The 26300-nt window shown below is 54.8% G+C and overlaps 4 protein-coding genes and 1 non-coding gene across 9 annotated transcripts in view; 2 read left to right on the forward strand and 3 right to left on the reverse strand.

Moving 5' to 3' along the window:
* Positions 1 to 357: 357 nt before the first annotated feature.
* Positions 358 to 656, reverse strand: LOC146760862 (signal recognition particle RNA). Its single transcript, XR_014947289.1, has one exon.
* Positions 657 to 4742: 4086 nt separating this feature from the next.
* ARF6 (ARF GTPase 6) lies at positions 4743 to 8100 on the forward strand. The gene has a single exon (XM_015865956.3). It carries the CDS (start codon positions 4743 to 4745, stop codon positions 5268 to 5270), a length of 528 nt encoding a protein of 175 aa, XP_015721442.1. The 3' UTR covers positions 5271 to 8100.
* A 985-nt stretch (positions 8101 to 9085) lies between these two features.
* On the forward strand, positions 9086 to 12043 carry LOC146760863 (uncharacterized). Its single transcript, XM_085549830.1, has 5 exons — positions 9086 to 9175; positions 9265 to 9412; positions 9665 to 9810; positions 11366 to 11509; positions 11675 to 12043. The coding sequence occupies exons 1-4, from the start codon at positions 9086 to 9088 to the stop codon at positions 11474 to 11476; spliced, it is 495 nt and encodes a 164-aa protein (XP_085405956.1). The 3' UTR covers positions 11477 to 11509; positions 11675 to 12043.
* A 3489-nt stretch (positions 12044 to 15532) lies between these two features.
* VCPKMT (valosin containing protein lysine methyltransferase) lies at positions 15533 to 18273 on the reverse strand. 4 transcript variants are annotated; one of them, XR_014946860.1, is made up of 6 exons: positions 18056 to 18273; positions 17879 to 17978; positions 17708 to 17780; positions 17472 to 17591; positions 16313 to 16417; positions 15533 to 15843 (listed from the first exon to the last, which is right to left on the reverse strand). XR_014946860.1 is itself a non-coding variant. In XM_085549717.1 (6 exons), the coding sequence occupies exons 3-6, from the start codon at positions 17732 to 17734 to the stop codon at positions 15829 to 15831; spliced, it is 267 nt and encodes an 88-aa protein (XP_085405843.1). In that variant the 5' UTR covers positions 17735 to 17780; positions 17879 to 17950; positions 18056 to 18273; the 3' UTR covers positions 15533 to 15828. The 4 variants fall into 4 exon arrangements, 3 of the variants coding, with proteins under 3 accessions (XP_085405843.1, XP_015721439.2, XP_015721440.2); XM_085549717.1 differs by having other exon boundaries at positions 17879 to 17950; XM_015865953.3 differs by having other exon boundaries at positions 17868 to 17978.
* A 1970-nt stretch (positions 18274 to 20243) lies between these two features.
* The window catches only part of SOS2 (SOS Ras/Rho guanine nucleotide exchange factor 2), a 44123-nt gene continuing 38066 nt past the window's right edge, over positions 20244 to 26300 (reverse strand). For both annotated transcript variants that reach the window (XM_015865945.3, XM_015865946.3), the window contains 4 exons: positions 24602 to 24863; positions 24088 to 24129; positions 22898 to 23007; positions 20244 to 21951 (listed from right to left, as the gene is read on the reverse strand). In XM_015865945.3, the coding sequence (XP_015721431.2) occupies positions 21445 to 21951; positions 22898 to 23007; positions 24088 to 24129; positions 24602 to 24863 (921 nt within the window). In that variant the 3' untranslated portion in view covers positions 20244 to 21444. The remainder of the gene's footprint in view (positions 21952 to 22897; positions 23008 to 24087; positions 24130 to 24601; positions 24864 to 26300) is intronic.

Consider the following 26300-nt stretch of genomic DNA (forward strand, 5'->3'; position numbering starts at 1 on the left):
AGCGGTGGAGGAGGCTGATGAGATAATGCTGGGAACATTGTCTCCACCTGGACAGGCTGACCCTGACTGTTGGAGGGATGTTTGCTAAAGTGCAGGTCTGGGAAAATCCACTGCCTGGGGTCTCCCATGTTTGTCGTTAAATTAACTGGGATCTCAAAGGTTTGGCAGACCCTGCACTATGACCCCACACTGCTGCAAGAAACCACAACGCACACAACCTAAGCACACACGAATGAGCACTGCTGTGGCCACGTCTGCAGGAGGTGCTTTTCTTTTCTCTCGGTATCGACTCTTCTGTGCTCACTCCCCGGGACACAGAGCTGCCAAGCGCAGGGTCGCGCTGGGGAAAGCAGCCAAAAGAGGCTGGGTCCCGCTGTGTCGCCCAGGCTGCGCTGCAGGGACTGTTCACAGGCGCGATCCCGCTACCGAACGGCACGGGAGCTTTGACCTGCTCCGTTTCCGACCTGGGCCGGTTCACCCCTCCTTAGACGACCTGGTACCTCCCGGTTCCCCGGGTGACACCATATCGGTGCCGGCCTTAGCGCGGACGCCCGCTCAGCACAGCGCTCTGCAGCCCAGAACCCCCGGGCTCAAGCTGTCCGCCAGCCTCAGCCTCCCCGGCGCTTGGATTACAGGCACAAGCCACCGTGCCCGGCTGGCTGCAGCTCACACTGTGTGTGCTCTCCTGCACTCAGGGACTGGCCTCACCATAGCAGCAGGATGCATTAGTAGCAGCACACGGGAGAGGAGGAGTCTGCAAGGAAGCAGAACGGAGCTTTTCAAGTAAAGATTCAGCGCAATACTTTGTTTTGGAATGGCCAAATTAAGGTTTATAGGACAAAAAATTAAGTGTGTTGTCCTCCCCTATGGTGTCCAGGGAGAGCTCCTGATTTTTGTGTTGAGGCACTGGAGAGAGACTAAGAGGCAACCTGTTTGTTGCATGAAGACTGGGGGCTGCAATGAGATGTTCTGATTCCCAGAGGACGTGAGATTAACAAAAATGCAATGCAAAGAGTAAAATGCAGGAGCTTCTTTCCATTATCTGTTCACAACTGCAACAGAGAGCTGTCTAGAAATACAGGTACCTGAGATCCTCACCATGTTTGCACCTCAGAGCTGTCTAAGGGAGCTCCCCCTGACATCTCGCTCCATGCTCCAGTTATCTGCTTAAGGAAGAGCTGTCAGTGACAGCTGGAGTTTTGGCTAATGGTATTAGTTAATGACTACAGGGTCATGGCTGTGAGGAGATGGAGGCTTTATGTCCACAAAGGGGGAAAAGGCAAGTGATTTGCGCAGAGGTACTACTCATGTTGCTGCTCCTGGCAGGGCCTGGCATCCCCCCACCCCCTTCTCCTGTCAGTAGCACTGCTCTATTTGGCCAAAAATGCACATTTTTTCACCATGAATGCAGGCTTTTTGGTGCATTTGAAAACTATCAAGAGGGATTGAGATATCAGGGGGTGAAGCCACCTGTTTTGCCTGACAAAATGTGGTAGGGTCAAGCTTGGCAGACTGAGGAGGGCTGGAACATGGCTGAGACACAGATTCAGAGCCCTGCAGCACCCCCATTGACATGTCCTCTGGCCTCCAAACATCACCTGTAATGAAGATTGAGGCTGCTCACAGATGGGAGAACTCAGCTGCCCCATGGAGCCACGTGTTGGGAACCAGAGACCTTCTGAAGGAGGGCTATAACACACAGCTTCTGCAGAGCCATAATACCCAGAGCTCCTTGATGTCACCATACTGCTTCCATGCTTAGCAACATACTGATGTGGCTGAGATCATCCTGGTGTCAGCAATGGCCTGGTCCAAAACCAGCTCATAGGTGTCCAGGACAGAAGCTACTGCCCAGCCCAGGCCTGTATGTCACTGCTCAGCTACCACTGGGATGTGGAAATGCAAGAAAAATTGATTGTCTGTGCTAAGTGCAAAGGCACAGCGATGCACTCAAGGTACAAACCAAACCCAAACAGCCTGGAGGTCAAACTGTTCCTCCTGCTGGGAGGCCACTTTCCAAGGGCTCTTCTCTGCATCCACAGATGGATGCAGGATATCCACGGAGATCAGGACAAGGTTCCCAGTGAGGAATGCAGGACTGCCAGCAATTCTCCATGGTCCTCACTACACCATCCCAGCACACACCAGGGCTCACAGATCTGCTGCAACCACAGCACTCAACTCCCACCCTGAGTCCTGCCCTCGCGCTGTTACATAAAACCTCACAGGAAGAAGCTGAGGATCTGTTTAATGCTGCACTACTGATAACGTTTGCATCTCGAGCTGAAGCTTCAGCTTCCTGGCCAAGCCCCGCTGCGGCTGCACAAACGCAGATGTTGCAGAATGGCAGGAAATACGGCTGAGATGCCCTGGGGCCACCTCCGTCACTCTCTGACTGCAGCTGCCCATGGAAAGCACTACTCTGACTTGTCCCCCCTCGGACATGGCACTCGCCCCACTGTATCAGATCTCCTGGTGATAAGAAAACTGCCATAAAGCTGTGATAACAAGGATGTTACTTGTTTTCACAGCAGAGCTTTGCTAACACAGACACTAAGGGCAAAGTATGAATGCATTGCCCTTCCTTGGAAGGCCACGGGGTTCTATGAAGGATCATAGAATCCCAGAATGGCCTGGGTTGCAAAGGCCCACAGTGCTCATCCAGCTCCAACCCCCTGCTGTGTGCAGGGTCACCAACCAGCAGCCCAGGCTGCCCAGAGCCACATCCAGCCTGGCCTTGAATGCCTGCAGGGATGGGGCATCCACAGCCTCCTTGGGCAACCTGTTCCAGTGCGTCACCACCCTCTGGGGGAAAAAATTCCTCCTGTTCCCTTCTCATTGTGCCAAAAAAGTAAGCAAGATAAGCAGCAGCATATTAAAATAGGGCTGTCCTGACAACCCACATTGATTGGGAGGGTAAACGATATTTGAGTGATAAAAAGAAAGGGTATCCCTTCTTTGTATTGACCCATCCATCTCCTTGAAGTTTGCTTATTGGTTATGACACAAAGCTGAAGTTATCATTGTCTTCCACCACATTCTTGTGACAGCACTTGCACCGTGGCTGGAGGACAGAACAAGCAAACACAGGCTGACACACCATGACAGACACAGCAGCACACGTTGGAAGCTGTGCAGTTGGTGAGGAAAACCATAAGGAGCAGGCAGCCCTGCGGCCAGGCCCAGCCAGCAGCAGGCCCTGCAGCCATCTGCAGATCTCCTGAGCCTCTAATCACTTTATAGCTCTAATTACTTTATGCTCTCAAGGCTGGAGTCCCACGCTGGCGGCTCAGCAGGACGTCCTGCAGGGACACAGCGGGTGCTGCCTCCTGCAATGTTTGCCTTCAACATGAACAGGTCGGGCCCTCCCGAGGACCTGGGCAAGCCCTGAATTCTTTAGCAGGTCGGTGAAGGCCAAGTCCTGTGAGCAGGGCAGGACTTGGGGTCACCTAGAACACGCTCAGGTATTGCAAGGGCTTTATGTGGGTGTTTGACCTTGAGGATCAACCAGCAGCACGAGAAGTGGAGCTTTATTGAGCACAAGGGTGTGTGAGGTGCCAGCACTGCTCCAGGTGGGGCTGTGGGCTGTGGGTGCTCATGGTGAGCTCCCATTACACCCGCAGTGCTCCGTCCCAAAGGCCTTTGCCCGGCACGGCCACCAGCAGCTCCGAGCTGCGGTGCTGCCCATGGACACAGTGCGGGCTGTGTGCAGCCATGTTTGTTCAGAGCAGCCACGTGTGGAGCTGGGCAATGACACAGAGCAGCCGCCCAGCTCCATAGCGACAGCCAGCACCGGGCACGGGGCTGAGGGCCTGACTGGGCCTAACAGCCAGCACAGCTCCCACATCTCAGCTCTAACCGCACACCGCCCCCCATATCCGCCCGGTCCCTTCCCGCGCTGTTCGTGTCCCTTTAAGACGCTCCCGGTTCCCTCTGACGTGCGATCACGTGACTCATCTCCCCACAGCAGCCCGGCCCCGCACGCATGCGCACTGCGCCCCCAGCCGCCCCGCCCTCTTTGGGGTCACGCAGCGCAGTGCGCATGCGCGGCTCCCCCCGTCACCCCGCGGTTCCCCCCCCGCTACTTCCGGTCCCGCCGTTCCTCTCCTCGCACGTTTCCGCCCACGCGGGAGGGCGGGGCTCCTTCCGCCCGCTCTGCGCATGCGCGGTGCCGCCCCGAGGCCGCGCGGCGGGAAGCTCTCCGCTCCCCCCGCCCATCGGCGGCGCGTGCGCGTGCAGCGGGGCGGGGCGCGGTGCGCATGCGCGGTGCGGGCGGAGGGGAAGTGATTTGGGCAGCGCGGCGCCTTCCGGCGGTGCGGGCTGAGGGAGCGGCGCGGAGCGGAGCGGAACCGGCTCCGAGCGAGGCCGGCCCCGACGGGACGGAGCCGCGCTCCGGATCTGCCTCGTCCCGGCCCGTCCCGCCGCACGTGAGCCGAGGAGCCGAGGAGCCGGGCGGAGCCGAAGCGGGATCCGGGCGGAGCCGCCTCTTCGGGCCCGGCGGGCGAGCGGGGCGCGGCGTCGGCGCGGCCCTCGGACCCCCCCGCGTTGGCCGGGCCTTCCTTTCCTTTCCCCCGGCCGTTCCTCCGTCCCGCTCCCCCGGCCGCCGCCCCATGCTCGGTTCCCGCTGAGCCGCGGCCCCGGCCCCGCTCGCTCGGGCCGCCCGGGGGCTCTCGCCGCCCGCGCCCCCCCCCTCCCCCCGTCCCCGCCCCGCTGCAGGCGCCGGGCCCTTGGATGCCGCCGAGATGGGCAAGGTGCTATCCAAGATCTTCGGCAACAAGGAGATGCGGATCCTGATGCTGGGGCTGGACGCGGCCGGCAAAACCACCATCCTGTACAAACTGAAGCTGGGCCAGTCCGTCACCACCATCCCCACCGTGGGCTTCAACGTGGAGACGGTCACTTACAAAAACGTCAAGTTCAACGTGTGGGATGTGGGGGGGCAGGACAAGATCCGGCCCCTCTGGAGGCACTACTACACGGGCACGCAGGGCTTGATCTTCGTGGTGGACTGCGCCGATCGCGACCGCATTGACGAGGCCCGCCAGGAGCTGCACCGCATCATCAACGACAGGGAGATGCGGGACGCCATCATCCTCATCTTCGCCAACAAGCAGGACCTGCCCGATGCCATGAAACCACACGAAATCCAGGAGAAACTGGGCCTGACCCGGATCAGGGATAGGAATTGGTACGTGCAGCCCTCGTGTGCTACTACAGGGGACGGACTCTACGAAGGGCTGACATGGTTAACGTCCAATTATAAATCCTAATGAGAGTAACTATTTAGTCTACAAAGAATTAAAGAGAAAAGAAAAAAAAAAAAAAAAAGAAAGAAAAAAAAAATGAATAAATGACCCGCCCGGCTTTCCGGAAGAATGATTCTCTACAGAAAAGTAAAACAAAAGCATCCATAGGATTACGATCACCTTTCTCCAATGACCACCCTTTCCTTCTCCACACCTGACTGGATTCCTGTTTTAACTCTCCTCGCTTGGCGTTAGGATGCTCTAACCTCCGAATGTGACACGAACACGAGCACTAGATGCTATGGCAGACCTCGGCAAACAGGGGAAAGACACATTGTAGACTTGCTAAGTAACTTTATTTTTCTCTCTCTCTCTCAAAGCCCTTGAGATGGTTTGGTTGTTCTGGGGCCGGCTGGGGGAGGGCTGCCGTTCTCAGTGTATGCTTTTCTGGTTCGACTTTTTTGATGATATTTTTTGTTCCTCTCTCACTTTGCTGTAGATTGCTACTCTTTTGCCTTCATGCGGAATATGTTGATAGGTCGACTTCATCTAGTAAACGGAAAACTCTTGCTTCAAATCAAACCGCAGTCTGTCTTTTTATATTAAGGACTTTTTGTAAAGTTCTGTTAATCTGTAACTGAACAGTGACTCTCGGTCTGGCTCCGTATCTCAGCCTCGTAACGAGACCAATTCCTGCCCGCGGTGGCAGATAGGAATACCATTGTAACACGTTCAAAGTGCATATCGGGCATCGTGTTCACTAGGTAATGTAAGAACTGCTTTGAAATGTCAGCTGTGAAGTTCTGAACCATACATCATGCATGAGAAGGGATGCAAATGAGTTCCCCATCCTACATGGCGACCATATAGCGAATAAAACACGAATGATGTAATCATAGTTCCAGGGTAGATACTGTTCCGTTTCTGTCTTGCATTGCCAGTTTAATGATGTTTAGCTGCAGTTTTTACTCCTTCGGTCAGTCTCCAGTTCGATGTGAGACAGGTTCCTTCCAGCAACACGCAGCAATAACCTGCAAGCGTTGCAACAAGTTTTACTCCAAATTGGCGGGTTGGGGCAGAAGTCGAGCACTGACTTGCCTGCCCCGGGATGAAGGCAACGTTGCTTCATCCTCGGGCCTCTTGATCTCGAAAGGATTTCTCACTTTTGGCATCACCTTAAGGCATCTAAATCTCCACGGGGTTTCTCATTTCTGAATGTGTGGCATGGAGAGAACAGACAGAGCCCGGCTGCTCGAGCTGCGGTTGTGCAGCGGGGCTGAGCTGAGGGCTGAGTTCCTGCATGGCCGTGCAGCGTCGGCCCTGAGTTGTTGCTGCAGTGCTGTAGGAAGGGAACCGTGTTGGCTGTCTGAAACCCATTGAGTAACTGCCAATGAGAGCGGGGTGGAGAGAGTGAGAATACGACTATGAATGTAAACTTCCATAATTAGTTCTTAAAGGGCAAGCAGCTCATTCGCCGTGCCACAGCCTGCAGGTGTGGCTGGCAGAAAAACCCCACCCAGAGCCAGTAATGAGTGTGAGGTCTCAATCAAGTGTTAGTGCTGGCCGCAAAACATACTAAAGCAGCTGGTTCTGATTCAGCCTTAAGGATTAACTTCAGATTTCCTCAAGGAGTTAAACTCGATTGGGGAATTCTAGGAATGTATGCTACAAAACCAGAAGAAAATGGCTTTTTTTTTTTTCCTCAAGGATATAAGTTTGATGTGAAATTGGGGCATTACGCTACGGTTGTGCAGCGTTGACTCTGTGTGCAAAGTCCATTGTGTATGGAGCTCTTACCAAAGATGAATGGGAAGATTAACACACACATACAAAATAACGCTGAATTCACTTCTGGAATTGAATGTTTTGGACCATGTCAAAGTAACTTTGGATCATGTCAAAGTAACTTTGGATCTGGTTCCAAACAACGTATATCTCTGTGTGGGGTGCGAGTGGGACCGAGTGGGTTCATGGTGCTGGAATATAGAGCATTGACTGGGAGCCCTGCTGAGCTGAGCTGAGCCTGGTGTCCAACCACTGCAGGCTCAGCCGTGGAGGAGGGGGGAGCTTCCCACCTTATTGCTGTCCGAGTGTCACTGCTCTATTTTCCAGCCTGTAAGGCTTGTTTTGTTCCTCTGATGTAACTTAACCAACAGCGTGGCGGTATAAAGGTTCAAATGCGAGAATACGGTTTTCTGTTTTCTTCTGGAGCATAAATAAAACAGCCAAGCACAAAGTAAACGCCTAAACTGGAAAACTTGAAGCTCTCTCAATGGTTCTTGAACTCTTTCAAATCTCTTCTCAGTCCAAATGCAAATGTCCATCACTCCATTCCCGTCTCCTGGCCAGGCTTTGCATTGCCTCACATCCACGAGTTTGTGCTCTGTTGCTTTTAGACGTTCTGTTTGGGCAGGAGAAAGGAAACCGATTTGTTCTCTTCTTTTGTCTTTCGGTTGTTTGGTTGTGGGGTTGTTTTTATTTGGGAGGGGGGTGTGTGGAGGGAGATAAAAGCAACCGGAATGTGGCGGAGACTCCACAAAGCAATGGCCATTGCTGCCCAGCACCTCCAGAGCTTTCACTTTCACAATGTCCTCGATAGGACGGAGCTGCAGCTCCCCACAGGGTGAGGTGCATCCAGAACACAGTGATGTTACGAACCCAGCCCGACAGCGGCCATTTGTGTCCATGTGAATCTATGGAGTGAGTTTGGAATGGCGTTAAACCGTGTCTGATCAGTGAATGAGTTTGTAGACTGTGATCTCCCTGACGAGTAAACAGGAATTTTGTGTTCTCAATATGGCTGTAGTGTTGGTAAAGAACTAATAAGCAGAAAATAAAGCAATTACACAGCGGAGCTCTCCTGGTATGTTCCTTCTATTGAATTATGAGGGAAACAGAAAGGGGCAACATGGCACTACAGCGGTGTGTTCTGCTGACATCAAGAGCTCTCTGTTGTGTCTCACAGCGGTGAAAGCCCGTCTGTAATTCCATGAGGGGCTGTTGTTATCAATGGGAAGGACCACGGTAACGCACTGGAACAGGCTGCCCAAGGAGGCTGTGGATGCCCCATCCCTGCAGGCATTCAAGGCCAGGCTGGATGTGGCTCTGGGCAGCCTGGGCTGCTGGTTGGTGACCCTGCACACAGCAGGGGGTTGGGGCTGGATGAGCACTGTGGGCCTTTGCAACCCAGGCCATTCTATGGCTCTGTGATGGCTGAGCACCAGGCAGGTGTGTTGGGGCACATTTTCACTGCTGGGCCTTCCTGCTCCCAGCTGGCCCTGTCTGCCCGCATGTCAGCGAAGGGTGTGTCTGTGTAAATGAACTCATTCAGCTTAATTAAGCTCCTTCAGGTTGGTAGACAAAGCTCCGGAGCAGTGAACTCCCGTCTCTTTCATGGCAGGGTTTACTCAGTTCTCAGAATGGCAGAGTTGGGTTTGAAATCAGAGCCCTGGGTTTGTGCCGGGTGTGACTCACCCAGCAGGGCCTTCCCCAGTCACAGGGCTGCCGTCCTCACGGGCAGGGATTGGAACGAATGCGCCTGCCGTCCCTAATTGGAAATTAACCCTGCTAATACGGCCTCCTGGGTGATGGTTCTCCCCAGGGAGCGGCTCTTGGTTGTCAGAAACCACTGTGATGCTCAGTGCTGGAGCAGTGCTGGGCTCTGCTGTGGGCCCTGGAGCGGAGCAGAGCTCTCCCACAGCACAGGGGCAGCCCCGGCCTGGGCAGCTCGCTGCTCCATGTCCAGCCTGGCTCTGTGTGCCTCAGCCCAAAGTGCTTTGGTGCTTCCAGGACAGAACTTTCTGCTGGGTAACAGGGAAGCGTGAACTCACAGCGCTGTGATGGAGGCGGTGGTGCTTCCACCCAGCAAACCCACCCACTCCTCTTCTGACCTCAGCAGCGCTGACGTCCCCGAGCAGCTTTGTGCCGAGGTGGGGACTCGGGTGCTGCGGTCAGCCTCGTGTTCAGGACTTGGAGCACGCTGAGCTGTGTAATTTCAGCCCTGCCTTCGGTTTGGAAGGGGAAACGGCTGAGTCAGAGCCCCGTGGTGCTCAGTGCTGAGGTTTCCTCCCTGCGAGCTCCCAGAGCTGGGGTGCAGGGCTGCTTTGCGCAGCAGGCTGCATGTGCTGCACGCAGCCCAGGAAGCAGCTCCTCGTGCTTGACAACAGGTATCTCCACCCTTGAAAGAGGGAAGAAAGAATCAAAGGTGTGAGTCATCTGCAGAGCCTGGCTGAGCTGCGTGCTCCCCTGTGCTCCCCTGGGCTGGGGGCCTTCCCCTTCCCCTTCCCTCTGCTCGGTGTGCTACAGCTTTTAGTTAAGAAAACACCCAACAATAAAACAACTTAGGCAGGATTTAATGGGTATCAGTTTCAGTAGGGAGGAAGCCAGGAGCACTGGAAACACCGTGTTTTTTCCCTTAGGAGCGCTCAGCTGGGTGGATCCCCGTCCCCAGGGCTGCCACCAGCAAGTCCAGGCTCAGCCTCGTGCCTCTCACCCTGATGGAACAGAAGGGAGTGGAGCTGTGCACAATGGGCCGAGCCCCAGACCTGCCCGTGTCCGACTTGGGGTGAGTCCCTCAGCTCAGGCACGGAGGCAGCAGCAGCACAAAGGCTGAGGGGTGAAGAGGGCAGCATGAAGCCGTGGATGAAGGCACTCTCAGCATGGCATTCCCACCCTTTGCTGTCCCGGAGCAGGGCTGGCTGCTCCCCGTGCTGCTGCCGTCCTGCTGTTCTCTGCCCCAGGATCTTCTGCTTATTCCCGCTGAAAGCTCAGGGGCTGTTGTCAGGCTGGCGCTCAGTCGCTGGCTGCCAACTTTCAGCCGCTGCCACGCAGCGGGCCGGGCTGCGCTGGCAGTTAGATCCCATTAGCTTAACATCTGCCAGAACGCCCTTTCCCCACAGGGGCTGGATTAGTTTGGAGCTGACCCAGCTCTCCTGGAAGCTTTGCCTATCACGTATTTGTGGCTTTCAATCCGCTGCCCTAACTGGAACCAAACCCAGCCCGTGCGCTCACCAGGGAACTTTTCCTTCAGCCCAACAGCACAGCCGTGAGCTGGCTCTGCAGAAGTGAGCCCTGAGCGCCCAAATCACATCCTCTTTCAGTGCCCCCCATTGCATCCTATCCATCACATCAATAGCTGCGTGTCCACGCTCACAGTTCCCGGCTGTGATGGAGCCCGGCGATGGCTCAGCCCTGCGGGACCTTGTGTCTGCTGGGCTCAGGGGGGAAAGCAGGAAGGGCAGAAGCACTGCAGCCGGGCAGTGATACCCAGTGCAGGGACACACAGCGCTGCGGGGCTCCTCCTTCCCCTGCAGCAGTAAAAGTTTCCCCCGTCCTCCTGCTGGACCTTCTCAGCTACGGGTCCCTCTGCGCTTCCTCTTTTAGTACCTAAAAAAACCCACCCACACCAAGAAGCGTTGGCCGCAGCTTTGCTGGAGGCTGCACTGAAGGCAGAGCTGCTCAGCGATCCCTGGGCTGAAGTCAATCTTTTCCGGTCTGATCGCACGGCCCAGGAATGTCTGTGCACGCACAGTGTGGCCGGGGAGGGCTCAGCGCTGTGCCCCAGTGCTGCTCTGCTGCTCCCCTTCAGCTGCGGAGGCTGCAGGGGCTGCCATGTCCTGCAGAGGAACCCAGCACCCGGCCCATGTCTCCCCCTGCGATGCTCAGGGGGGAAATTAGGCTGTAGAGTAGGGTTAGGTTGGGAATCATCACCCCAAAGCTGCTCTGAGGCCACCCCGCTTCCCCCAGGCGCAGCCTCCCCACTGCTCAGAGCTCACCCGCTCCCAATCTCAGCTCTGCCCAATGAGAGCAAACAGCCACAGCCGCATCCCGACCCCGTGACACCTCGTTACACATTAACAGCAATGCCAATATTGACCTATTGCCCTACAGGGCAGCTCAGTGCCCCCACACCCCACTGTCCGTGCTGCCGGCACCCCAAAGTGCGGCCGCATGGCAGCAAAGCAGAGGGGACCTCGACTTCTCCCCCTATTTGTTTCACAGCTGTGAGCTCCGAAGGGAAATCACGCGGCCGTGCTTTTCTCATTAAGCGCCGTCACATTTTCCAGACAGAAGCTCAGAGCTCCGTGCTGTAAGATGGGGATTTTTTCCTCCTTTTTCAGCTGCAGATGCTTAAGGATCCCTGGCTGAAGGATCCTTCCCGGCCCCACCGTGAGCAACGTGTGGGGCACCCCAACGCCAACCCCAGCCAAACTGCCCCATGGAGCAAGTGATGGTGTGTCTAGGAGGTGCCCATCTGTGTACAGGTGGGTGTTTGTCCAACAAGAGGAGCCCCACACAGACACTGCAGCTCCATCAACCCCATCCCGCCCATGGCTGCACCGCCAGCGCTTCACATCGTGTGATCCCGAGCTGCTTTTGAAGGATGTGACCTAATTAAGGCTCAGCTCTTTTCAATATGATTTTCATAGTCCCACGGGTTTCTTTTCCCTGTGCGACCGGCCGGCCCGGCTGGGCCTCCTGGGACATCTGGGAGCAGGAGGAGAAACCATCTGAGCACAGCCCCACGCAGCCCGGTACAAAGGCCATGCACGGCCCTGTTTGTCTCCTTGCTGCAGTGCTGATGGCGCAGAGCTGGGGGCTCCCTGCAGCCCCCCTGGCCGTGCCATTGAGCTGAGTTTGCCATGCTGAGGCAGCTGCATTGGCTGCCACTGAGCCCCAGGGATGGCTGTCAGGGCTGATAAACTGAGCCTTGGGCCCTATGGGGTAGGTGTCCCCTTCCCATGGGGAAAACACATCCATTTCTGGCTAAAAGGAGAATAAACGTCTCATCTGACCCCAGACCCGGCCTGATTCCAACCTTCACCACCCACAGCAGCCAAACGCTGAGCCCCGGGGCTGTTGGATGGGCCAAATAGTGACTTTTGTTTGTGTTTGTTGGGATGGGACACGTCCCCTTGGTGGGCCAAACAGGAGGAAGCCCCCATTGCAGAACCTGGCTGCACTGTGGTCAAGTGAGCAACGCGCCATGTGTTCCCACAGCAAGGCTGGCAGCCGGGACGTCGTGCATGGGTTGGCAGAGCAGCTGAGCGAGCTGATCTGCAATTAAGGACGTTCCTCACTTCCTTCTGATTAGCATCAAGAAAAGCCATTCACTCACACACCGAGAGCTGCCTGCATTGGCTGGAGCAGTGTTCCCATGCACCAGGAGCGGATGAGCAGCTCAGCCAGGCCAGGCTGCAGGGTGCATCACACAGGGGATGTCCCAATTCCCAGCACTCCCGTCGTGCTGCTGCCTGCATCTGCTCCAGGGCATCGCCTGGGCCGTGCTGCCAGCCTGCAGCAAAACGGCACTTCAGAGCGTCATGGCCAAACAGCATCTCGGTGTCATACAACAACCCACCGTGTCACCACTTGGCACTCCAACCTGAGCACCCCAAGGGGCACCCCCTGCTCCTCCCTGACCCTGCAGCCTCCTCCCCCTGTGCCCAAATCCCGCGTGCTGTACCCTCCCCTCCTGCTCCATGTGGGTGTGCCGGGCCTCACCTGCCCTGCACTGCTCCAACCTGCCCAGCCACCCCCAGCAGCTCCTGCCCCCCCGGGCTGGCTGGGCCTCCTGTGCGCTCCCTGCTGCTCCTCCTGCCCCTGGGCAGCCCCTGGGGTCATCCCCTGGCTGCTGCAATGCAATGCACACACCATGGGGAGAGCTGCATGAATGGTGACAGGGCAGTGCCTTAAATCAGGTGGGAAGACAAGCAGGGGGGCAGGCTGAGCTCGGGGGACAGAGGCTGCCCAGGGCTGGAGCTGATGTTTAGCTTTGGGCATTGCCAAGGGTGCCAAGGGGCACAGCGGGGTGCAGGCAGCGTGGGGTGGGCACTGAGGGTGCCATTGGTGACGGCATCAGCAGGGACAGTGATAGTGCCACTGGTGGGTCCCATTGAGGTGCCATTTCTAGGTGCCATTTCCCCAACACCCAGGGACCCCACATCCCCATGGCTGGAAGCTCACCGCGCTCTCTCCATCTCAGTGTGTTCGGTGTTTGCTGACACGGCCTTGCTGAGCTCTGCCGTTCTGCTCAGCTCTCAGTGCGATGCTCAAACACTGCTGTCCTTTTTACAGCCCGCTCCCGAGCTGCACTGAGGGATGCTGCAAAGAGGAGCCAGCTGCCATCGATGGCAAAGCTGCGGAGGTGTCCCCAGTGCTGGCGTGTCCCACTAGCCTGGATAGCCCTCCCCGCAGGGTGTCTTGTCTCTATTTAAGTCCCTCTCTGGGGACATTATTAAGGACGACTGTTACATTGCTCTGTACCAACGCGATGCAGCTCATTCCCATCTCCTCGCAGTCATCGGGCAGCACCTTCCCTGTGCTGCATCCCACAGCTTTCAGCTTTGCTGTGGGATTTCCATGGGATTTCGCATGGCAAATCCTTGTCCTCTGATGCCCCCCCTTATTCCATACGAGGGCAGGGGAGCCCCCGAGGTGTTTGGGAACATCGCGCCTCCCTGCTCCGTGCTGAGCCACAGAGCCTTAAATATCTGCCCCAAATCCACAGGAGAACAAGGCTGCTTAACTCTGTGTGCTCAGCCCAAAGGGAAACTCAATGCTGAACTTCAGCTGGATGAGGGAACCCAAAATCAAGGAGGGGACACAGAGCCCATCGGGAAGTGGTCGCTGTGGGTTTCATTGTGTTCCTGCTCAGCATTTCTTGTGTAGCCCCAAAAAAGAATGAACCCCCTTCCCTCCCCCCCAGAGATGATGGGCGCCCCTTACAAAGAGCCCTATAACTGCACCATCATGGGACACCCCGAGAAACCCCCACACCCCACAGGGAGCTCTGGTGGGCAGAGATAATTAACAGGCACTAATTACAGGTGGAGTCCCGTTCAATGGGCCGCTCTCGAGGTTTCCAGCTCTCGGCAGGAAGCCGGGCTGTCAGTGTGCAGCTCAGCTCTGCAGAGCAGGAAATGCAGCACGGAGCACAACCAGCCCGGGCTGGGGGCAGCCTGCAGGGGCACAGCTGGTGGTGGGGTCACAGCCCATGGAGGTGCTCCAGAGCCGTGGGGATGTGGCAGTGCTGCCCGGAGCTGTGGGTGCCCCAACCCTGGAGGTGCCCGAGGCCGTGGATGGGCCCTGGGCAGCTGAGCTGGGGGGGTCCCAGCCCATGGCAGAGGTGGGGCTGGGGGGCTCCTTCCAACCCAGCCGTGCTGTAATTCTGTGACTATGACCAGTGCAATGAGCTCAGCCCCGAGCAGCCGGGAGGAGGATCACGGCTCCTTCCAAACTCCCTTCCCCCCCCCCCACAAGCAGCCGTTTCATCTTGTGGCTCTGGGCAGTGACACACACTGCGCTCACAGCCTCCTTCCTCACCCTGCCCTGCTCCACAGCCACTTCCTCTGTGCGAAAGCAGGAGCAGCCGCAGACAAGTGCGGGTGGTTGGGTTCCACAGCGCCTGGCAGTGGGTGCAGGGGGTGCAGGGTGCAGCCGGGGCCACCCCAAGGTGCCCCCCCGCCCCACAACAGCCCCAACCGAGGGCGGGGAGCAGCAGCTGCACACGAGGAAGAGAAACACTCAACTTCCTTTTTTGCTTCTGAGAGAGAAAAGGAAGTGCCGAAATGGCAGAGATAAAACACAGCCCAGCCCTGGGAACCACCGCTGCTCCCTGCAGCACAGACACCGCACAGCTCTGCTGTCCTCATATCCCACACAGGGACATCGATTCCAGGGTAAGGGTTTCCACCTGGGAGACCAGGCTGGCATAAACACGCTGCTAAATGTCCCCCTGCAGACCAGCTGTTAATTACTGAGCTCTTTTCCTTCCAAGTGAACAAATAACTCATGTGGTTATGACCAATTATGCCCTCACTGTGCTGCGCATCCAGGCACCACCTCTGCAAGGAAGGGCTGTGCTCAGTGTGGAGCAAAGCTTGCAAGGAACATCTCAGAGGATGCAAATGGAGCACGTTGGGGTGCAGCAGCAGCCAGGTGCCTTCCCGCAGCAGCAGACCTGCCTCTGTGGGTGCACATGGCCACAAGCAGAGCAGGAGCAACACCTCCTTTGAAAGTGAATTTCAAAGCAATCGCTGCGCAGCAACGAGAGGCAGCTTGGCAAGAAACACCAACTGCGAGAGGAACCTGCTCAGCAGAACAGTGCAAAGGTGTGAGGACGCAGCGCTGAGCGCCCTTAGAATAGCAAAGTGCAGATGGAGCTCAAAGAAAGCAGCGCTCTGCAGGGCACAGGCACCATCTGCGTGCTGTGTGTGTGCAGTGCCCAGCACCAGGACCCTGCAATGCAGGAAACCACGGCTGGAAAGGGAACGAGCGGCCAGTGCTCACCTCACATAGAAAAGTTTTATTGAGTGGCCCTTGGGGCTCAGCTGTGCCCCAGGTTTGTCCTCTCCTCGGGCAGTGCTGCCTATGGGAGCACACAGCAGCACTGCATGGTGAGCCCATCCCACCCTGCCTGAGCCTGCAGGCAGCGTGTCCTTCCTATTGGAAAGGTGCACGGGGGGCACACGGCCCAACCTGACACTTCTACATCACCAACACTGAAGGCCTGTCCTTGTGGGGTTCCCTCCTCAGCAGGGTCCAGCCAGCTGCCAAAGGACGGGCAGTGCCGACACACAGCTCACGACGGGGAATTCTGTGAAGAGATTGAAAGGGGAAACAGAAAGGTACAAATGTCAGAACAGAGTGCCTTTGTTTCAACACCGGGCCCATGTGTCAGCAGCAGATACCTTTGTTATGCATCTGTCTGTTAACCAATGTGTGGTTACTGGGATAGGCCGCCCAGCTCTGCTCTATGCAGTGGGGTGGGGAGGAGGGCAGCAGAGCACAGGGCACCCAGAGCAGCACTGCGTGGTGTTTGTAACACTTGGGTGCCCCAAACCTTCATCCTGCAGCCCACAGCTCACAGGGACAAAGGCTGCACCTGGCACAGCGCTGTGCTTCACAACTAAAGAGCTCTGCAAGCACAGCTCCGCTCTGCAGCTTCACGGGGTCCCTCAGGCATTTCACAGTCACTTTACAGCTCCAATGGTGCCAATGAGCAGCAGCTCAGCTCAGTGCTGGCCACATGCGCTGGTTGAGGCGCAGGGAGCCCCGTCACCCACCTTTGTTTTCCTGCGGATGCTCAGGATGTGGATGTCCTCACTGCGGAACTGCTCGTCGTGCTGATCCAGGGGCACTCGCTCCAGCTCAAAGTCCACCTGAAGCAGCTGTGAGGACAGTGTGGGGTCATTGGGTGGCACTGCCCTTTGGAACGGAGCGTGCACAAAGCCAGGCCCGGTGACAAAGGTGCCCACAGCAGCAAGCTGCTGGTCTCCTGGTGCAGCTCATCTACCCTCATTGTAACTAACCCAGTGCCAGCTCACAGCTGCAGACACCTTGCAGCACAACACAGGAGGCATCAGTTAAAGGGTGAATTAAAAAACGGTCTGAATCGAAGGCTTTAGATAGAAGCCTTTGCTTCCTTCTGCCTCCAAACCGCAGCGCCCGCCTGGCTCTGCCCGCCCTCACAACTGGAGGGAAAGGCAAACAAACACACAGCGCCTGCAGGATCCACTTGGCTGAACCACGACCAGCCGAGGAAGGAAATTAATTATGGGAAAGCAGAAATCATCCAGAAACACGTCGACTGACGGCAGGTACTGCTGGCACAGGGCGGCTGCCTTCACAGCACAGAGCCAAACCCAACATGGGGGCAGCCCAGCAGGGACAGCCAGAGCTGTGCTGTGTCCGACCTGCTCACAGCACACAGCTGGTCCGAGGGATCCCAGCAGGACCAGCACTCAGTGCAGCACAGCGCTGCCTGTCAATGGCAGCCAATGCCTTCCATGGAGCACGTGAGAGGAAAACAGCTTCTCACCTGGTTAATGTTTAACTGTCCCCATAACCTGTGTGTGTTAGCAACCAGCTGGTGCAGAGAGAAGAGCACAGCCACCTGCTGACCTGCTGCTGTGGAATCACTGCTCTGACACACACAGGGGCCATTCTGCAGCTCTGTGCCCAAAAGCAGCAGCACAGGAATGGCCAGCACAGGCTGCACAGGGCTGATCCAGCCCGGCCTTCAACACCATGGGATGGACGGGGCATCCACAGCCTCTCTGGGCAGCTGTTCCAGCACCTCACCACTCTCATAGTAAAGAACTTCCCCTGACATCCAACCTAACTCTGCCCTCTTTCACTCCAATCCATGCCCTTTGTCCTGCCGTTCCAAAGAGCTGCACATGAAGCACAGACACACACACACACACACACTCACTCACTCACCTCCAAGTACCTCCTCTCAATCTCCGGGTTCCTCCCCTCGGTTCTCTGTTCGTAGCAGCACAGCACACACGTATCGGGGCCCGTCAGCTCCCGCAGAGTCTTCAGCAGCGGCTCCAGGGACTGTCCAAAGGGGTTGAATTGTCCATAGGGGTTGAATTGCCCACGGTTCCCCCTTTGCAGGTCACCTCACCGGCCGTTCCCCCGCACTCCCCCCGTCCCGTCCGTCGCCCCGTTACCTCCTCGTAGTAGATGCAGTCCGCCATAAGGATGTAATCTGGCGGCGGGCGGAACCCGGACACGTCCTGCCCCCTGTAACGGGGCTCGGGGTGAGCCTGGGGCGGGCGGGGCCGGTGCGTCCCCCGGGGCCCATACAAACCATTTGAGTCCCATACAAACCATTTCAGTACCTCGGCTCGCACCGACCCCGTCACCAGGTGCCGGTTGTTGTCGATATTCACGGCCAGCAGCTCCTGCAGCTCCTGCAGGTCGGTCAGCGTCACGTCGGCCCTGAGTGTCGCGCGGTGCCGTCAGCCCGCAGCCCGCACGGTCCCGCCCGCAGCCCCCGACGGCGGCGCCGCGCTCACCCCAGCGTGGCCGCCATGATGCCCACGGCGCCGGTACCCGAACCCAGCTCCAGCACGGCCCGGCGGGACAGCGGGAACGAGCCGGTCTCCAGGAACTTGGCGAGCACCAGCGCCGCGTCCCACACCACGCAGCCCACCCCGCCAGAGCGCTGCAACAGCCGCAGCGACGGGCCCGAACGGAGCTCCAGCTCCCGAACGAAGCCCGACATGGCCGTTACACTGAGACGGCGCGGCCCCTCCTACACAGGGCGGCTGTGGAACCGAGCGGCGGGCGGGGATGGGGGGAATGAGAGTGTGAGAGCGGGGAGGGTTAGATTGGATGTCAGGGGAAGTTCTGTACTGTGAGAGTGGTGAGGTGCTGGAACAGCTGCCCAGAGGCTGTGGATGCCCCGTCCATCCCTGGAGGTGTTCAAGGCCAGGTTGGATGGGGCCCTGGGCAGCCTGGGCTGGTATCAATGTGGGGGTTGGTGGCCCTGCCTGTGGTGGGGGGTTGGAGCTTCGTGATCCTTGAGGTCCCTTCCAACCCAAGGTGTTCTGTGAGGGCTGGAGCAGCTCTGCTATGAGGAAAGGCTGAGGGAACTGGGCTTGTTCAGCTTGGAGAAGAGAAGGCTGCAGGGAGACCTCGCTGTGGCCTTGCAGTACTTGAAGGGAGTGTATAAACAGGAGGGGGAATGGCTGTTTGTGGGAGTGGGCAGTGATAGGACAGGGGGGAATGGTTTGGAACTGAGACAGGGGAGGTTTAGGTTGGATCTTAGCAGGAAGTTTTTCCCCCAGAGGGTGGTGACGCACCGGAACAGGTTGCCCAAGGAGGCTGTGGATGCCCCATCCCTGCAGGCATTCAAGGCCAGGCTGGATGTGGCTCTGGGCAGCCTGGGCTGCTGGTTGGTGACCCTGCACACAGCAGGGGGTTGGAGCTGGATGAGCACTGTGGGCCTTTGCAACCCAGGCCATGCTGTGATGGTTGGATGATCCCCACACCCACCAAGCACATCGTGTCCCCCAGTGCTGCAGTTCTTTACCAATGCTCCCATCCCTTCCCCAAGAAGCATTCACTGCATTTGCAAGACTCCAAACTGCATCCAGAGCCCCACGTATGTTAAAATATGGGAAAAAAGGAATTAATAAAATACAGTTCCCCTCCCTGCCCTGTCTTTCTTCTTGCTGCGCTGCAGCCAGGTCTCAGTGCCATCAGGAACCATCCAGGCTCCAGCACAGGAGCTGCACGCACTCCGTCCCTGCAGGCTGTGCTCCCTGCAGCACCCAGGGGCGTTTCGTTTCCTCTTCAGGGCTCTCCCATTCCAGCTGTTTATCCACACTGTTGTCAGGATCTGCCTTTTCCCACAGCAGCCAACTCCAAACCCAGCAATTTCACATTCCTCCCCCAGCGTTTTTTACTCTTTTTATCCACCCCTCTAATTACAAAGCAGCTGAAATGTCAGTTTGCTGCTCTATCTCGGCATTCCACAGAACCACACTGGTGGGAATCTGCTGCCGCCCCAGCACTGCATTACTTTGGGAACGTGTGTTTCCATACCCGCCATGCTCCTGTGCTGCTGGCATTGCTGCTGCTCCATCTCCGCCTTGGAACACTCCTTCCTGTTGGCATCTCCCAGCTCCTGTTTTGCTTGGAAGAGGGTTTAATTGTGCGGTGAGCGAGCCGTAAGCAAGGCTGCTTTTTTTGCATCGCGCTGTGATTTATAGGCTGCCATTGAACTCCTGTGAAGGTACGAGCAGGATTTCATGCTTGGGGAATGCAGCTGAGAATTCCACAGCTTCAAACCCCCTTGGATCCAACCCCAAACAGACTTTTACAAAGGTTCTGGATGGCGGATCCTGCACGTTCTCCATAACGTGCTTTTGGTGAGCCCCAACAAGGTCAGGATGGGCTCTGTGGGTCCCTTCCAACAGAGGGAAGTACTCTGATATGCACAGATGCCATTGCTATCAGCAGATGCTCAGCTTAAAACAATCTGGGAAGGACTTTGTTGAGTCAGGGCCAAAATATGAAGCTAAGCTGCATTTCACTGTGGGATGCTGAAGATGCACCTGGTCTGAGCATTTGTATGGAAGGTATAAAAAGCTGCTGTTTATGTGTTCCCAAGTTTGAAAGAGACCTCCAGCCACAAACAGAACATTAAGAACTCACAGCCCCAACCACGTCCTAAAGGAACACACGCTGCTCAGGCTCTTGAAAATTAAGACTGGGGTGATTTATTAATCTTGTTAAGAACTCTGATACAAAGCACAGTAAAAGGCCACGGACCAGTAAATAAAAAGTGGCTTCTGGCCACTGTATAAATGCTGCTACAGTACTACCAGTAGGACAGACTCACTCTCGCACCAGTTCAACCCAGTAGTCCAACTGGCAAAGGAAAGTTCCGTTCACTTCTCAGTTTAAAAAGTTTAATAAAGCTTTAAATGTTTGCTGGTTTAAATGCTACCAATTTCCAAAACGGATTCACGATTAAGTTAGGTGAAATCTGAGGGAAGTTACTGGGTTTGGAAGGCAAGGCTGCTCCTGGGCCAGAGGAATCGCTTCTGGCCGCATAGGATCGGAGCAGCACTGTGTTATAGGCCTCGTATCGCTCCCATTTATACAGGTTATTAGCACTATCTGTAAATATACAATATAAACAATTGTACGTACACGGCGTGTAGCTTTGTTCTCCTGAAGAGCAGCCAACTCTTTAGCTTAAGACATCTTCACCTACCGAAACGAAAAGGCACATCTGAACAAGATGCATGTTGGGCACGTCCTGGGGAGGCTGCCCACTCCTTGTTCGTCACTCAACACCAACCGCAAGTTTTGGTTTCACCTTTGGGATTTCAATCCATTTCTCTTTGTCTTCAGCAGCAAATCAACATGGCAGTAAAACACTGGGGAACAGCAGCTGTCACTCACCAACCTCGAAGCCCAAAGTCAGAAGGCAGGTGGCCAGAGGTTGAGATGGGTGACACTGTGTGTGTCCTCACCTCGTGTGATCGTCCCAAAAAACAACAAAAAAAGGCCATTAGTGCTCAAATTAGAAGAAAGATTCCACAGACGCACCTTTTTTTTTGGCTCAGTGCAATCAAATGATGTCAGTTTCAACTCAATTAGTGTCATTAACAGTGCAAAAGGTATCTTTGTATACTGGCATAACTGTCGGCACTGAGGGTGTGGAAGGCAATGCTGCTGGTCACCTGAGGGCAACGCTGTCCAACAGACACAGGCCAGACCGTGTAGTTTTGATGGGTTTTTTCCCCAATTTAAGCTATTTTTGTCTTTGATCAGCAGCACTTTAAGAGCATAATTTGCGAGAGTACTGAAATACGACTGCCTTTCTGAATAAATAAAAAAAGGAACTTTACAAATACTATTCCAGTGTCAATGACTACTATGGCTAAGGTCATTGAGGAGCTTCTGCGTTTTCTAGCAAAGACAGTCTGTGCAAAGGCGGGTGGGAGAGCTCCCTTTTGTAAGTCTTTGGTGGCAGCTTTGGGAGCTGAGGGCTCGAGTTCTGCCTGGGTGGGACGGGGGGTGCAGGCGGGTGACCCGGGCTGTTGTGAGCGGCGCCGATCACGCAGCAGCGACGCAGCACCCGCGGGGAGGGAGTGCTGGGAGGAGTGCTGGGAGAGCTGGGACCTGGGCCGGCCTCACGGAACCAGTCGGGATCTCTGTGCATGCGGCCCAGCGGCGGCGGCTGCAGGTTCAGGGGGCAGTTGATGAAGTGCTCGGGAGGACGGTGAGGTACCGGAGGTGGAGTGTCGGGGAGGGGGTCCCGAGGGGGAGGAGGAGGAGGGCTGTGCAGAGGCTGCTCAAAGGGGCTGTAAGCAGGAGCTCGAGGCTGGATCTTTGGAGGTGGCGGCTGCCGAGGTGGAATTGCTGGAGGATCATCATCTGATTTCAGACTTCCCTGCAGTGTTACAGAGAAAAAGACACTGTGAGGACAAGGGGGAATGGTTTGAAATTGAGACAGGGGAGGTTTAGGTTGGATCTTAGGAGCAAGTTTTTCATCCAGAGGGTGGTGACGCACTGGAACAGGTTGCCCAAGGAGGCTGTGGATGCCCCATCCCTGCAGGCATTCAAGGCCAGGCTGGATGTGGCTCTGGGCAGCCTGGGCTGCTGGTTGGTGACCCTGCACACAGCAGGGGGTTGGGACTGGAAGAGCACTGTGGGCCTTTGCAACCCAGGCCGTTCTGTGATTCTGTGATTCTAAAACATCCATTTGCAGGTAAAGATTACTTCTGGAGAATGTTCCAGGCCGACTACATTTTGGTCTTCCAGTACTTCAAGGGAGCTTATAAACAGGAGGGAGAATGACTTTTTACACAGGCAGATAATGATAGGATAAGGGGGAATGGCTTTACACTAAAATAGGAGAAGTTTGGGTTAGGCGTTATGGGGAAAGTCCAAAGGGCGGTGAGGCCCTGGCACTGCATACAGAGCTGAGGGTGCCCCATCCCTGTAAGTGCCCAAAGCTGTGGATGGGCTCTGGGCAGTCTGAGCTGGAGACACCCAGCCCATGGCAGGGGTGGGGCTGTGGGGGCAGTTCATCCCTTCCCACCCGGCTCTGCACTGATTCTATGACTGTGACTTTCTGAAGGGGATGACATTTCTCTGATGTTTGCTATTGGTGCTGTTAAATATGTGGTAATGGCCCAGCCCTGTCTTGGATCTGATAATGACCAGTACGTTCCTGAAGCAGCTGGCTGCATTCGAACAGCAGGAACTTGAAACTTCAAAAAGAGTAACTGGAGCAGTGCCTTTGAAAGGTGCCAAATGTCTAAAGGACCAACAGAGTCTTGCCTGACTAGATGCTCAGTGCTTTAGCATCAAAGCTACTCAATGCAGGACAATACCTTCGCATTAGAAACATCCTGATCCACCTTTTTTCGAGGAGGAAGTGGAGGAGGGTTTTGAGGCTCATCACTTAGCTTGGGAAAGCTTCCCCAGGAGCTGAAGAAGGTCTCTGCAGGGAGAAATGCCAGTATTTTAGTGCTTGCGTAACACGCCAGGAACATACTCAAGAATATTAAACCAGCCTAGATGCAACTCAAACAAGCAGATCTTTGTGTTCAACAGCAACATGAACCATTGACTTAAGTAGTATGAAACTCTCACTTGGCTCTTTAATCAGATATACTGCTCACAAAGTGGTCTCCCATTTCTGATACCAAAGATAAGCACCTGCAGTTAACACTCAAGGCTAAAAGACACAAAAATGAAGAGAACGAAGTCAACTCTTAGTCAGCTCTCTCTGCAATGTGCTCCTTGTTGCAGAATGTGCCCGTTTATCTCCCCTGCACAGCTGGTCACGTGGCTAAGTCACACTTCTGAGTGCAAGGTTTGTTCTCTTTGGCTGTATGGGTTTGAGTTTGGAGGCTTAGGGGCTTTGTTCGTAGTTTCTGAAGAGCTGAAATGAGCAGCCGGTGACTCTCACGGCAATTCAGGATCTCTCCAATCCTTCTTCTGAGGAAAAAGTCCTCCAAGTTCATAAACCAAAACCATCCCCAACATGGCTGTGACCTTCGTCACTCCTCTGCTGCTTCTCTCAGAAGTGCACAGAACTCTGTACCAGTGCATTAACACACTGCGCCCTGCAGTCTGAACGCTCATTGTATTATGAGAAAGGACACGTGTCTGTGCAATAAGGGAGTGAAGAGAAGCTCAACACACAGATGAGTACAGGTTTTCTCTTCAGTCCCCAGCAGCAGAGCAATTATTTTCACTGAGTGGTAACACTGAATTACCAGGTTGCTTCATTTTTACCATTAGTCGAATGCAATAATCATTGAGGACACTCAAAAGCAAAGCAGTATCACAGCAGAGGCCCCGGGAAAATACACAGATCAGACCATTCTAAAGAATTCATAGACTGCTTTACTGGATGGTTGATCGAAAGCCTGTACAAAATCCCTTCAGAACTCTACTGGATGGACACAATCTGTACCTGCACCCCAAGCTTCTGAGTCTGATTAATTACTATTCAGCTCTCAAACAGGAAAAGCAGAGAGAAACAAAAGATTTTAAACGGAGTTGCAGCACTTACTTGACTGAGGCAAACTGACAGGAGCGAAGATGCTGTTGTTACCTGTTAATGAAAAATGGATTAATGACTTTCCAGACAGCAGCTGCAGGCAGCATATAAAGCACGCTTGCAGTGACCTCAAAGATGACCAGGTTTTCTGAGTTTTATCTCCTGTGAACACTAATTAAGCTTTCCAATGAGAAACGTTCCTGAACTGAAGACTTTAAGTTACGCAGGGCCCCAGCAGCATGTCTCTCTATGCAGATGCTGCACAAGGTAACGCTGATGCAGTCCCTGCATGTAGTGCCACAAGGTGACACTTCCCAAAGCAGGTTGCCTCAGCTCTGGTAGGCTAAAAGACCAGTAACATCACTTGTTAATTAATTACTAACAGCAGGCATTTCCAAGCTGCAGTACATGCAACACCGATGCACGAAGCTCAGAGCTCACAACCACATTTTGCAATAACAGCCCAATACATTTGGGAACCCCGCAGGACAGCAATGACAACTATTAAAACCTATTGCACATTTACCATAAGAACTGTTGAGGTCAATGTCTAAAAATACGCTGAACTCTGACGAAGCAGACACCGGGGGAGTGGAAGGAGTGTTGGGAGAGGTTGGTGCAGACACTGCTGATTCGTGCTCCGCCTCCGTGATTCTACTGAAACTTATCTTACTCGGCTCCTTTTCAAGTGGCAGTGGGTGACTTCTCAAGGTGCCAGAGGTGGAGCCGTGCCTGCCAGCATTGGGCCTTATCCCAGGAGACTTCAGGGGGTATGTTGTTTTCCTAGGCTGGAGGAAGGAAAGCCGGTTGGTACTGCTTGTTTTTCAGGTTTCATAACCAAAGTCTCCACGAGCAATTCTAAAAGGCACTCATCACATACACATCAAACAGCAGTACAGCCTTTGTACGGCTGTCTCCAGGTACTGACTGTCATTACACATATAGCAGGAGTTTACTGAAAACTGGATGCAGCTGAGAAAATGCTTTTTTACCCAGCTTATTACATCTTTTCACAGCTACAAAAATAGGAAGTCAAGTTCTACGTGCACATCAATCAGGACAGAACACAGGGAAGAGTCACAGTCGTGGGAGGGTCATGTCCAGTGTCTCAGCAAGCTTGCGAAAGAGCTTCAAAGAACAGCCCCATGGATGTGCTGTCAGCTCACACCACAGCAGGTCACCAAGCATTAAGCTGAGACACATGTTGTATGGGCACTTAGCTGAGTCAGCCTGACATTCTTACACTGGCTGGTGGGAGTGAACTCGGCTCACAAGGCTCAGGTGTAACACTGCACAGATCAAAGCTTATCCTCCAAAGATGAACCATGGTGGTTTGCACAGCTACAGCACCTTTTGATGATCAGAGGGCTGGAGCAGCTCTCCTATGAGGAAAGGCTGAGGGCACTGGGCTTGTTTAGCTTGGAGAAGAGTAGGCTGCGGGGAGACCTCATTGTGACCTTGCATTACTTGAAGGGAGTGATTAAACAGGAGGGGGAACAGCTGTTGTGATAGGACAAGGGGGAATGGTTTGAAACTGGGACAGGGGAGGTTTAGGTTGGATCTTAGAGGAAGTTTTTCCCCCAGAGGGTGGTGACGCACTGGAACAGGTTGCCCAAGGAGGCTGTGGATGCCCCATCCCTGCAGGCATTCAAGGCCAGGCTGGATGTGGCTCTGGGCAGCCTGGGCTTCTGGTTGGTGACCCTGCACACAGCAGGGGGTTGGAACTGGATGAACATTGTGGGCCTTTGCAACCCAGGCCATGCTGTGACTACAGCACTCAGAACTGGGCCTCCCTGAAATTCCCATAACAACATCTAGTTTGGAATGCATGAACTGTAAAGAATTCATGCTCAGGTAACAGAGCAGCGTGGATACCTGCTTGAAGAAAAAAAAGCTGCAAGAAACGAGAAAAAGAGAAATTACTGTAGGCAGCTTTTTTGCACCAGTAATTTCTGTGGTTTCTTGCCATATCTGTAATATCATCTGAGTTATTCCCCTATCAGGAGATTGCTGTAATGACTGGCAATGCTCTCAGAAATGATAGAAGTCTCCAGTAACTCAGGTGTAGAATTACAATGTGTAAAAATGAAGGTAAATGAAAAACAGCAACCGAGTTTTAACTGAAGAAAAGAAATATATGAAAGCATCCAACAATTCCAATTAATGCTTTATAGAACGCTGCTGTGAAATGCTGTTGTGTGCTCCATCACACGACTGGAAGGGAA

Source organism: Coturnix japonica, chromosome 5 (genome assembly GCF_054131305.1).
Source record: "Coturnix japonica strain WE chromosome 5, WE-NBRP24, whole genome shotgun sequence".
In the NCBI taxonomy this organism is placed as follows: Eukaryota; Metazoa; Chordata; class Aves; order Galliformes; family Phasianidae; genus Coturnix; species Coturnix japonica.

Excerpts from the sequence above, each read along its gene's own strand:
- LOC146760863 (XM_085549830.1), top strand. The coding sequence starts at position 9,086 with ATGGAGGCGGTGGTGCTTCCACCCAGCAAACCCACCCACTCCTCTTCT. Across the intron at positions 9,176-9,264 it reads CCGAGCAGCTTTGTGCCGAG|GGGAAACGGCTGAGTCAGAG; the intron begins GTGGGGACTCGG and ends TCGGTTTGGAAG. Across the intron at positions 9,811-11,365 it reads CTGCCCGTGTCCGACTTGGG|CTGCAGATGCTTAAGGATCC; the intron begins GTGAGTCCCTCA and ends CTCCTTTTTCAG.
- ARF6 (XM_015865956.3), top strand. The coding sequence starts at position 4,743 with ATGGGCAAGGTGCTATCCAAGATCTTCGGCAACAAGGAGATGCGGATC.
- VCPKMT (XM_015865953.3), bottom strand. The coding sequence starts at position 18,264 with ATGTCGGGCTTCGTTCGGGAGCTGGAGCTCCGTTCGGGCCCGTCGCTG. Across the intron at positions 17,781-17,867 it reads CGAGCCGAGGTACTGAAATG|GGGGCAGGACGTGTCCGGGT; the intron begins GTTTGTATGGGA and ends GCCCCGTTACAG. Across the intron at positions 16,418-17,471 it reads TTGAGAGGAGGTACTTGGAG|CTGCTTCAGGTGGACTTTGA; the intron begins GTGAGTGAGTGA and ends CTGTCCTCACAG.